General features: G+C 34.6%; 1 protein-coding gene across 1 annotated transcript in view; it reads left to right on the top strand.

Annotated features, from left to right (window-relative positions):
• The window catches only part of LOC121374191, a 93,931-nt gene that overhangs the window by 30,924 nt on the left and 50,669 nt on the right, over positions 1-12,338 (top strand). Inside the window, exons 4-11 of the mRNA XM_041501172.1 lie at positions 90-246; positions 5,036-5,098; positions 7,356-7,417; positions 7,828-7,905; positions 8,596-8,644; positions 9,322-9,400; positions 9,709-9,811; positions 12,208-12,281. Coding sequence (XP_041357106.1) covers positions 90-246; positions 5,036-5,098; positions 7,356-7,417; positions 7,828-7,905; positions 8,596-8,644; positions 9,322-9,400; positions 9,709-9,811; positions 12,208-12,281 — 665 coding nt within the window. The remainder of the gene's footprint in view (positions 1-89; positions 247-5,035; positions 5,099-7,355; positions 7,418-7,827; positions 7,906-8,595; positions 8,645-9,321; positions 9,401-9,708; positions 9,812-12,207; positions 12,282-12,338) is intronic.

Raw genomic sequence — 12,338 nt, 5'->3', positions numbered from 1 at the left:
TGTAGACTAAGAGAACTATTATTTTGTGTTTATCAGTTTCAGTGTCACTGTTTTGTAGACTAAGATAACTATTATTTTGTGTTGATCAGGTTGTGTGTCTGGATGGCTTGTCACGGTTTCTCGCCCTGGGCACCCTGGTGTTGTCCAACAACAACCTCTCCTGGAAGGACCTGCTCAAGATACGACACATCCACATCCTTAGTCTCAGTCTCCATGGAAACCAGCAGATGGAAAAGAACCCATACTGTGAGTAATATTTTTATTTTTCGGTGATGGCAGTTAGAAAATGAAATGAGTGTCCATTGTCAGCAGATTTATTTATTGTTTTTTAAAAATGCAGACATTTCTGTAAAAGATGGTTTTGGGTTACAAGTAGCTGCCTACCGCCATTATGATAATTTTGGGAGCAGCCATCAATAAATATTGTTTATGAATATTTTCTCATTTTGTTTTGAGTGATCATGTTATGTAGTCGTAGCGGGCTACAGTCGAATGTAGCTCAATGGTAGAGCTTTTGTCTAAAGCACAGTATGTTATAAAGTCTGTTATATAGTCAACCAGTGCTCCACAACCACTATATCATAGATGAAAAGTGCCCATACAAAACTAATTGCTGCAGATCAGATACAGACCTCAGCTATTTAGGCTGTCTTTCCAGGAGGGTTGTTAATGGTTGCTTGTTGGTGGTTATAGTGACTAAGTCAGTGTAATAGCCTTTTACCTTCCTTTTGAGTCACTGAAACTCACTGTGGGCAGAAGCCAGTACTGGGATGTGAACCAGTTACCTAGCAACCTTAATTCTAATGTTTTTACCATGACATCATCAAGACAAGTTGTTATTTTAATTATACTTATTTTCATGCTTTTATTCAATTGAGGCTCAAGCACACTGTCCTGGACACACACACCTCTGATATCTGGGCTGTCTGTCCAGGACAGAGGGTTAGTGGTTAGTTGTTAGTGGTTAGTGAGAGAAAGAAGTTGGTGTAATGGCCTTACACCTACCCATTGCGTGGTTAAAATCACTTTGGGGTTGAAGCCAGTACCAGGATGCGAACCCAGGACCTACCAGCCTTAAGTCTGATAGCTTAACCACTTGACCATCGATTCCATTTGAGAGTACAGTAACTAATACATATTATGTGGTGTCCTCGATTCTTCCTTAGTGCTGAGTATTTGTTGTTTTAATGTATGATAGCCAAGCGCTATATGAGATTAATAATAGGTGACAGGGATCAAGACACAGGTATATGTCAGTGTTTTGACATGCAAGGCTGAACGGTTTAAGGGGTACAAATCAGATCAACCCCCAACTAAGTCTGACTTGTCTTTATAGTTTATTTGCCTCAACAGGGATTGAATTGGCATGTACCTCTGTAATGAATATAATGCTAAATCCAACTATAACTGATTAAGATAATGGTAGCCAAGCCACCCTTAGCCATTGATTAAATCATTAGCTCCACGTAAAATTATAGCTGAATTTAAAACACTTTGTAAATGACAATTTGTGTCAACATAAAAGTTCTTTAAAATTTATCAGTAGGTGCAAATATTTCATGACGATCAGACAAGTGTCAATTTTAAGGAATTTTGAAGATTGTTTAAAGGGCAAATAAGATTTCATTTTGAGGTTGTCAGACCAAAAATTAGGTTGCCCAATTGATTTTTTTAAAAGATGTACTGGTAGTATATATAATATGTATACTAAAATATTCAATGTTTCAAAATCCATGTGTAAATGCTATGTAGTGTGTGATCGGTTTTGTTCTACTGTATTTCCTCTAATAAGCGCCACGCTTATTAATTTCAAAATGGTCGCAGACCCGGCGCTTATTGGAGACCGGTGCTTATTGGGGACCCGGCCTTTATTTTTTTCAAACAAAGTTTAGAAATTAAAGTTTTTGACCGTCTTACTCAGCGTTCATTGTTGCTAAGTGTTACAGACCCCGGCACTTATTAGAGGCCTGGCATTTATTTTGTTGCAAAGTGCTACAGACCTGGCGCTTATTAGAGGCCGGTGCTTATTTGAGGCCCGGCGCTTAATATTAGAGGAAATACAGTATTTTCTAATTCAGATACATGTATTACAATGTAACTGAGATGTTATTTGTATTTACCGAAGAAGCTGCATGTCATTGCAATCTTTTCTATTTGACAAAGACCCTCACTGTTTTATCCTCTGAAGTCATAAAATCATGTTGCCAATTGAACATCAAATTTGGTTGTCGTGGATGAACAGATAATTGTTAAAACTGACATATTCTCAAATACAAAACAAACATATTTTACTTGTAATACATAATTTAATTAAATTTGATGACTTTGTTAAATGTTAACATTCTAGCATATATCTGACCTTCACTCAATTTTGAAATGGCTAATATTTCACGATTTACAAAAAGCTAATATTTCACGATTTACAAAAAGCTAATATTTCACGATTTACAAAAAGCTAATATTTCGTGAGTATATTCTGTCAACACAATTGGACATTTTGATAATGATCAAGTGTGTTATTACAAACTGGTTTAGTTCTTGCTTTATCTTGATTGTCTTTGTTGTGCAGCCACCTGTTAAATTACAGTGTATACACATACACATGTATATCCCTGCTAGGGTATTGAGGGTATTCCACGGTATTGATTTATTGATGTTATCTACTTGTTAGGTAAAATATTGTCGCTTGATTGCAGACCTCTGAGAATTGAAAATTAAACCATTTATGGATTACACAAAAACAACTGGAGGTTTTGCATAACCCAGCACGACCATGTAATTGTAATTGATGTCCTAAATTTAATGTGCAAACAAAAATTGTGTTACACAGAACTAGGCTTGTGCAAGTGATTGTGAATAAAACTATAATTCTTGGATTTCGGTTCTTCTTTCGTATCACACATACATGTGTTAGTGATTTTTGAAATGAATGTTTTTGTAAGGGACTAAATTATATACATCTACACAGGTAGTTGACCATCAAATTAAAAAAAGTCCCACTAAACCCTGTTATTTGATTTAAATGTGCTATGTTTCATACAATGGTATGTATGTTTTTTTGTCACCATTTATTCAACACTTTAAAAATATTTGTTTGCATAAGTACTGTGGAATTTCAATTCAATTCCAAAATAACTACGAAAAAAACAGCACTGAAAAATGTTTTACTTTCATTTCATCCAAATTCATTTCGATTCATCAATTCTGAAAATTAAATTACACCACTGTTTGACTGATAATCCAGTAAAAACATTTGGCATGACCGTATGTATAAAAGCAACATTTGTTTATCGGTTGTGCATATCAGGTCACGTATGGGTACAATAGACCTAATGAAGCAGTTTTCTTGGTGAATAGCAAGTAAAGATTATCATGCAGGCTTACTGAAACAGTGCCTGATTATGAACAACAAGAATGAAAAAGAAATGAATGCTTAAGTGGCTAAATTAATGCTACTGGGTAGCTGGCCTCTTTGTGTGACCGAGGTGTTTCCAGATTTAATCTTTTCCACATTTACAGCCACATATCTTTCAGTAATCTATACCTGTTCCAGGAGAATGCAATTTTGTTCTTTGTGAATTGACAATAACTGGAATACCTGGTAACACCCAATAATAAATAATGACACCTATTAGCTAGTGTTATTGTTTGTGGTGTGGTAGTGTTATACCATTCATTCATTCACATGGAACACTTTGTTTGGTGTTGTGTCATGATTCACTTTACAAATTTCAGATATCACTAGATAATTATAATCTGTTAACGTGTAGTTGATAATTCAACAGTTAATTCATTCATTTATTCATTTATTTTTGAATCAATGTTATGTCCCCCCCCCCCCCACCTCAAAAAAAATGAAGTTTTGTTTAATGACACCATTAGAACACATTGATTAATTAATCATTGGCTATTGGATGTCAAACATTCAGAGGAAACCTGCTACATTTTGACTAATGCAGCAAGGGATCTTTTGTATGCACTTTCCCACAGACAGGAAAGCATATACCACGGCCTTTGACCAGTTGTGGTGCACTGGTTGGAATGAGAAAAGCCCAATCAGCTGAATGATCGGCCGAGCACATCAAGCGAGTGCTCAACCGACTGAGCTAACTCACGCCTGCCCCATGTTGTCCAGTGCAGTTTTATGGTGAGGGTCCACGGAACAGAACACAAAATTAACATGTCAAATACCATGTATATAGCTTACATGTACATTTACTGTAAAGGTTTTAATTTAAATCAACCACAGAGTGAGTTGATTGAGGAGTAGTGGAGCACTCACCTGTGATGCTTAGGTTGAAGGATCAAATCCCCTTGACGGACCCATTTTCTGATTATTTTTTTCCCATTCCAGTTAGTGTCTCATGACTGGAGTTTCATGGTTTGTGCTGTCCTGTCTGTGGGTATTGTGCATATAAAAGATCCCTTGCTACTAATAGAAAAATATAGTGGATTTCATCTGAAACCTACATTATTACCTATATATTACCAGCACAATCATTAGCTGATGATCAGTAAATCTTGAGGTGTCATTAAACAAGAATTAACTTTACCTGATAGCTGTTAATTTGCTGCAGTGTCATCAAACAAACGAAGCTTACCCAAATGATGGATACCTTTAATGAATTTCAGTTTTTTGAAAATGTTTGACCTCTTCTTGACCTTCAAAACCGTTATCATATTTACATTTAGTTTCTGAATGAAAACATGGTGATAGTACTTTTATTAGGATAATGTTTCAAACATGGATGTAGTTGATGAGTGTTTCTGCCAGAAAGAAATGTTTGGGTATATCACTATGGAACTGAATGCAACCACAGTCAACAGGGGATGTGGGAAGCCTCCCCCAGAAAGAAAATGGGTTACTTTTAGGGTTAGAATTAAGATAATGATACAGTAATGATAAGAGTAATTAATTTTTGTCCAAAGGTTAACTTAAAAAAAAAAAAAAAATTGGGTATGGTGCCATACCCATTTTACCCTCTGGCAAATGCCCTGGATGAGATAATAGTAACATGTATGTTTTTATTTTCAGATCGGATTCATGTCATTGACTGCTTACCAAACATATGGATGCTTGATGGTAGAATAATTACATGTATGTTTTACTGTTTATTTTGTAAATTTGTTTGTTGTTTATTGAATTTTTTTTGCTATCAGTCATTTATGACATTTTCAGTTTCCGTTATCTTTCCTTCACAAAAATACTGATACCTTGTTATTCAATTATATATCACTGTTTTCACTGAACTGACTCTAATAATTTATAGTAAAAGAGCATTTAATTGATACAAATTTAGGTGGTGGCGTTTTTGTTCCAAAAAATTGCAAAGAACAAAGTACATACCATTCTTGACATTCCTGGTAATGTTGTGGATCTCAAATGTTATTGATCATGGAAAAGGTTAGCTTTGGATGCAAGTATTGCCAAGAATTTACTAATTGACCATGCAAACAGTTAGCTTTGAATGTAGCTATTGCATAGACTTTATTAATCATCATCCTTGCTACTAATGGACAAATGTAGCTGGTTTCTCCTCTGAGACTACTGTATATGTCAGAATTACCAAGTTTGTGACATCTAAGAACCGATGATTAATAAATCAATGTGCTCTAGTGGTGTTGTTAAACAAAACAAACTTTAACTATTTACTGATCATAATGCCAATGTGTGCATTGATGAACCTGACCATTATGGTGGTGGGTAAGTTGTGGTCTGTGGAGAAATCAGCTGGGCTGCATGGTAAAATCAATCTCTATGTCAGAGGAACGATCATAGGTACATGTATCTCCTACAGGTGCTATATGTTCTGGTTTCATTCTTATAAATGTCAATGCACATCCAGTTGATGCACTTCTGAAGGAATGAAATGTTCTTCCACAGATGTGCATTCAAAGACTGATTAAGAACATGAGATGATGAAATCAGGATGTTGTTATGGCAAGAGGTTCTTACAGTCTTGTGCTTCAGTCGGAGATATTCCATGGTCGTTATTTGTATTGGTCTTCACATATGATCACCAAAATGCAGTTTACAGGGCTGCATTCATACTTTGTAGCAGATTTTCCATCTGGACAATTTCTTGAGATTTTCAATTCATTAAACATTTACATATTGCACATTTGATGATGATGATGATGATGATAACAAGTTTAACGTGCCCATATACCACTAGGGTTTCGAACACGCCCATCCCGAGTCCGACCTCCGATAAGATCGGTGGCCTGACTCGGGATGGAGGGGGTGGGGGGGTTGAAAATGGGCAGAATTTTGAAAATAGCAATTAGTAAAAAAGTTAATAGAATAAATAAAAAATAATAAAAAGGTTACAAGCCAAAAATAAAAAGAATTGACTGCTCGGCCGAATATTTATATAATTTGGAGCATTTTAGAAGGACAGTCCAAAATTAAATAAGAGAAAGAAGAGAGGATCGGACTATTTAATAATATTTTTTAAAAAAGAAGTAATTAAGACATAAAATTTTCAACGCAGATCTAAAAGTTTAAAGTCCGATTGATATGTCCATGCGAGTGGCCTCGTTAAGGCCGTTTGGGTGCACAGCTTAAAGGGACGAGATGGGTTGCATCCCGTCAAGAAAACCCCTAGATTGACAGTCGATAGACGTTGAAGGTGTAGTGCTGTGCTGAAATACAGATCTTGAGAAACCGGATCTGTCTGAACGAGAGAGAGTATCAGACTAGGGTATAGTCCAGTCATCATGGGTTGGTATAGTGGTGCGGACGGGCCCGACTCCGGAGGATACGAGATGGTATTACTATAAAGCAAGGTAAAGTCTAGAAAAAGAGTAGTAGGGGCCGACCCCGCTTCCTATTTCTTCTTAGAGTGGGGCGGTCAATCTTCCAGTGCTGCTAGAACAGGCTTGGACATGTAGAGACTAAACGCGAACAACCGTGGCGTTCTGCAGAATGGCCGTCATACGAGTCACGAAAAAAACCCAAGTCGACAGACGGAGAAATGACGTGGAGGCAATGAATCTCGCTAAAAAAGAATCCAACCTGGTGGTGCAGGCTGTCGAAACGAGAAGCGTTCCAGTGTTCAATCAGTTCCAATGGCCGCATACATCCCAGTAGAAAACTTCATTTCGCTGACAAAAACAACGAAATGAAGGACCCCCAAGTCGAGCACACGAAAGCACGTGCAGTGTGCACAAGCGAAACAAACACGTCTCACTGCGTGGAGCTCCAGACTGGGAATGTTGCACATTTGTATTATTTGGTGATTAACATCAAACACATTAACCATAAACAATCTGGAATTCATTATGCTTAGCAAACTTTGAGAGGTATATATTTTTTCTGTATATGTGATATTCATTTAGCGTAATGTTTTCAGCTGCTGAAAGAATTCAAGTAAAAGCCTTCTTCCAGGATTCTGCCCTTACAGACCGGCCAGTGGTAATTACATTATTTTATCATGTAATCTTTAAACTGGATTGTGTGGAGCATTGTTTTAGTCTACAGGATGTTACCAATTAATTATATAAATCAATGGTTTATATGATAAAATTATAATGATTTTGCACATCATTGCAAAAATGTTGATAAAACTAATACATCTAAGTCATTACTTGGGCCCTATTCACATTTTAAAGACATTTATAGGCATTAATAATTCATAATGGACATTGTGGACAGTAAATTTCATAGAACCTCATTTGTTTTTGAGGAATAGTTAAAAAACAAAAACAAATTCGTTTTAAATGATCTGTAAATAATTACTATGTTATTTATTGTTTGTTCATACAAAAAAAAATTAATTAATTATGCAAAGTAACTATTGTACTTACTGTTTATTGTTTTCGCAGAGACACATGTTGTCAAAAGAATGGTTTTTTCCAAGCAATTTACAAAAAATTCAAGTGAATGGAATCTTTGGAGAAAAGGTATGTAGCTTGTAGAATAATTTGATGTTCACCATTTTTAACACAATTTAAGGAGTGTTAATATGCCTACATAGCTGTGCAGTATCTTTTCAAATTGAAGGAAGATTAAGACATCTTGTAAAGAGAATTACATTTGATACAGTGATAGTACTTCTTAGTATTAATATTGGATACAGAGCACCTGTCACATTAGCAGTACAGAATCATGTACAGAAATATTATTATCATTGTCATTGGGTTTTTTCATCGTCATCATGATCTTCATGTTGACAACATTGATGATGATATTCATATTCACCAGTCTTTACCACGTTGTATATTGATGTATGTGTTAATTCATGACAGAACCTCTTGATTTTAAGTAAAATAATCAGAGGTTAATGTAGCCTTGTGCTTTGTTTATGTATTCAAAATGTAAGACAGTCTCACTAGTAGACAAAAGGTCTATAGTGACTGAGTCTCTGTTTTATTGTTTAAAAACTAACTGCAACTTTAGCCCTGAATCTTTTAAACTGGGTGCAAAATTTAAATTGGAGAATTATTGAGAAAAATATTTTTGATATAATAGTTATGGGGATTAGTTTTGCCAAGGCATCAGATATTTTAGATCTAGCAATGATCTTGCATGCTACAGCAATAACATTGAAGGCATAATTAAAAACAAAATAATTTGTTTCATATTAATTCCAGGCAAAACACATGATGATTCGATTCCCAGCAAATGCACTGCACAATATTGGTAAGATAAATTTGAAATCATTAACATAGATAGTAATATTTGAAATACTTGATAGTAAATTATGAAAGTAATGCAAGCAAATTATTATTGTCAAAATGCATCCAATGATTCATCATTTCTTGACACATTTGTTCATATTAATGCTAACAGGAATTTGTACCCCCCCCAAAAAAAACCCCACAAACATACAACAGTAGATGTATGTATTTGTTAAAATGCAAGCATTGTAATAATCATTAAACTATAATCATGTTATATACAAGAGAATATCAATTTTAAAATTGCATTCTGAACAATAAAATAAATGGTCCATGTACTAGAATATATAATGTTAACTCTGCACTATATCAGTTCTGTGGTGCCCCATGCAGGAGGTGAAGGAGTTTACTACCAATTAATGAAATATGGCTAGATTCTGCAAGTTGTAAACATTTAAAATTGCAGTTACTGGACTACCATACAAATAATCATTTTTGTGTATACCTACACTAATGCAATACTTTTTTCTGTTGCAATTTATTTGGAAAAGACAAAAAAATTATTTGACTAGATTTAAACTAAATTCATCAACTTCTGGCTTAAACCTATGTGTTTGGTTACCTGTGTAAGTGTGAAAAAATTATAATCAAGGAAATTATTTGATTAAATATTATGTTTAAAAGTGAATTTATTTTCAGAAATTGACCAGCGTCGACTGAAATACTTGGCATATATCATACAAGAAGATTTAGTATTAGAGAAAACTTATACACAAAAGTAAGATGTAACACTGGCATTATTATTATTATTATTATTATTATTATTATTATCATTATTATCATCAGACTTATTTGTTTATCCAAATGACAATGTATTACAGGTTTGTAGATTAACCAAACTTAAGTGTCCATATTCACTGGTTGAAACTAAAGTCTGTGACTTTAAATAGTATCCCAAGTCAATTACAGTGTAATTAATAAATTTTTTAATAATAATAAATGTAAATTCTTGCCAAGCTTTAAAAACCTCATTTTATCTTCCGTCCCATTTTTTTGTATAGTGTTTGATTTTGATTTTTGTTTTAGAGAAATATCCGTATTTAAATACAAGAAAACATTTTTAGAAGACTTACTGCATGACAGACCCGATGAACGGGAAAAGTGCAACATGTTGCTCATTTTGTTAGTGGTAAGTTCTACCATTTTATTCTTTGTAGTTTACAGTACAACAATTACCTGACAAAAACATTTATGTGGGTTATTTGGATTTTAAATTGTTTTTAGTTTTTAAAAAAAACAAAAAACAAAACATTATGCATGTAAAAAGAAAAAAACCAAAAGCACGAACAAATATGTGAGTATAGTAATTTTTTATGAGTTTGTCAGGTAAAAGCAGGCACTATTTTCTAAAAGTAATTGTCTTTGCATGTGAATCTGGCTTTTTTAATTCAATTTATGATGTGCTAACAGAATACTTGTTGGTTTCTTCCTCCGCACACCCTTGTTGAACTGGATAAGTCTATAACCCCTTAAAGTTTGGACTTAAGTCTTTAAGAAAGTTGCTAAAGTTTAGAGTCTGGACAAGGCCCTGCACCCAGATTTTCAAGCTATCTTAGTGATACGATATTGTAAAGATATTGTAAAACCGTTGTAGGCCATGACATTTTTCATAGTGACATCATAAATTAAAACGTTTTTAAGATATTGCATTGTGCTTGATAGCTTCGAAAATCTTTAGCCAGGTATGTTATGTGTTTGGAATACTGTTTCGTCATACAGTAAAGTACTCTTATAACGAGCTGCAAGGGACCAGGAACATCGGTTCGTTATAGCAGTAGTTCATTGTAAACATTTACAAAAGTGAGCCTTATTCAGGAAGTCGGCCATTTTAGATTTTTCAAATATAAACACCATAAACACAAGAATTAGTGGGGTGTTTTTTTTAATATTTCATTTATTACCACCAATAGAAGCAAATATGCAAATAAATACAGCATGTTGAATCAAATGAGTGTTCAGTCAGTCACGTTTTGAAACAAAGTTGCTTATTTTTGTCTGCTTAGTGAGCGTTGGTCTCATAGCCTGCAGGGCTATAGTGATGTAGGCAATCGAATAAAATGCAGGCATAGCTACATCAACTTTACTTTGGAAAACAGTGTTATCGTGTCCATCATGATTGCACATCTACCGAATACTGTTCAACATTTGATAACATTTGTCTTACCTACCTTCAAAACAAAATATCCGGGTATTTAACGCTAATTACAATGACTGTATAGTGAGTTTCACGTGTCAGTCATATTGTTGGATACCGGCACTTAAACAAGCACACAATAGTAGTGAAGTAAGAACAGACGGTGAATTGTTTACTGCATTAATACCTTAATTGTTACCAATCTACTACGTAACGACAAGTGGACATTATCTGGTTGGTCTTATCAGTGCAGTCATTTTGGATGCATTGTCGCTAATGCTACTGTTTGGTAAGATGCAAATGAGTTGCATGTGTCAGTCTTCTGGTGAACAGAACTTTATTTCTCCCAGACCATTACACAATGGCATATGGGGAATATGAAATAACAATATTTGACAGTGACACCGGGATACCAGCAAAATGTCAATGAAGCGATGGAGACTTAAACAAGCGAACAATAGCAGGGTGTAATAGGTTCAAATTACCCCCCAGTTCAGGTTACCCCCTGGGTAATTTGAACCTAGGTTCAAAGTAACCCCCGTAGTTTCAAATTACCCCCACCCAACAACCAGTAAATTTTCACAAATAGGGTATATTTTTTACATCAAAACGTTGATATATATATTAAGTATTCCTATAAAATATGAAAATTCATATTACACGAACACATATTTTGCATAAAAAGTATGGAAACCTAAATAGAGTGGATATCAGAATTTATGTTTAAGGAAATATTTCGAGAATACAAAGCAAAATGTGACATCTTACATTGTACACGATGAGTGATAGGGGGGTCGTTTGAAACTAAGGGGGTAGCTTGAAACTAGATTCAAACTACCCCGGGGGTAATCTGAACCTAGGTTCAAACAACCCCCGGTAATCTGAAACTAGGTTCAAATTACCGGGGAGTAACTTGAATACGGGAGGAATTTGAAACTGGGACACTGGAAGTGAGATCATACCATTAATTGTTTAATACATTACTCCCTTAATTGATGCCAATCGACTACGTAATTCCATGTGGACGTTATCTGACTGATCTTATTAGTACATGTGTGTATAGTCATTCTTGATGCATTGCCGTTAATGCTACTGATTGATAAAGATCCAAATAAGATACAAAACAATTATGATCGGTTTGCTGTATATGCACTAATTTACACTGAAATTCATAATTGAAAGAAAAAAAATGGTTCGTTTTAACAGTTAATTCACTATACATAGTTCGTTGTATACATTGAAATTTATTACTAATATATAGGGGGGAAAATTGGGACTTTACAATCAGTTTGTTCTAACCGGTAGTTTGTTATAAGCGTGTTCGTTCTAAAAGTACTTTACTGTATTTCAGTTATAGTTGATCATAAACTGTGAACTTAATTCTCTTTAAGGCTTCACTTGAGTTCCAAATGCCAGCTCTGTTGATGAAAGATACACTGGACACAGCCAAACTATACAGATTTGGGTATTTCCTTATTTCATCATAAAAATAAATGACATTTTTGTGCTTACTGCTAATGAA

Source organism: Gigantopelta aegis, chromosome 6 (assembly GCF_016097555.1).
Source record: "Gigantopelta aegis isolate Gae_Host chromosome 6, Gae_host_genome, whole genome shotgun sequence".
NCBI classification, from domain to species: Eukaryota; Metazoa; Mollusca; class Gastropoda; order Neomphalida; family Peltospiridae; genus Gigantopelta; species Gigantopelta aegis.
This window is presented reverse-complemented; position numbering and strand designations above follow the sequence as displayed.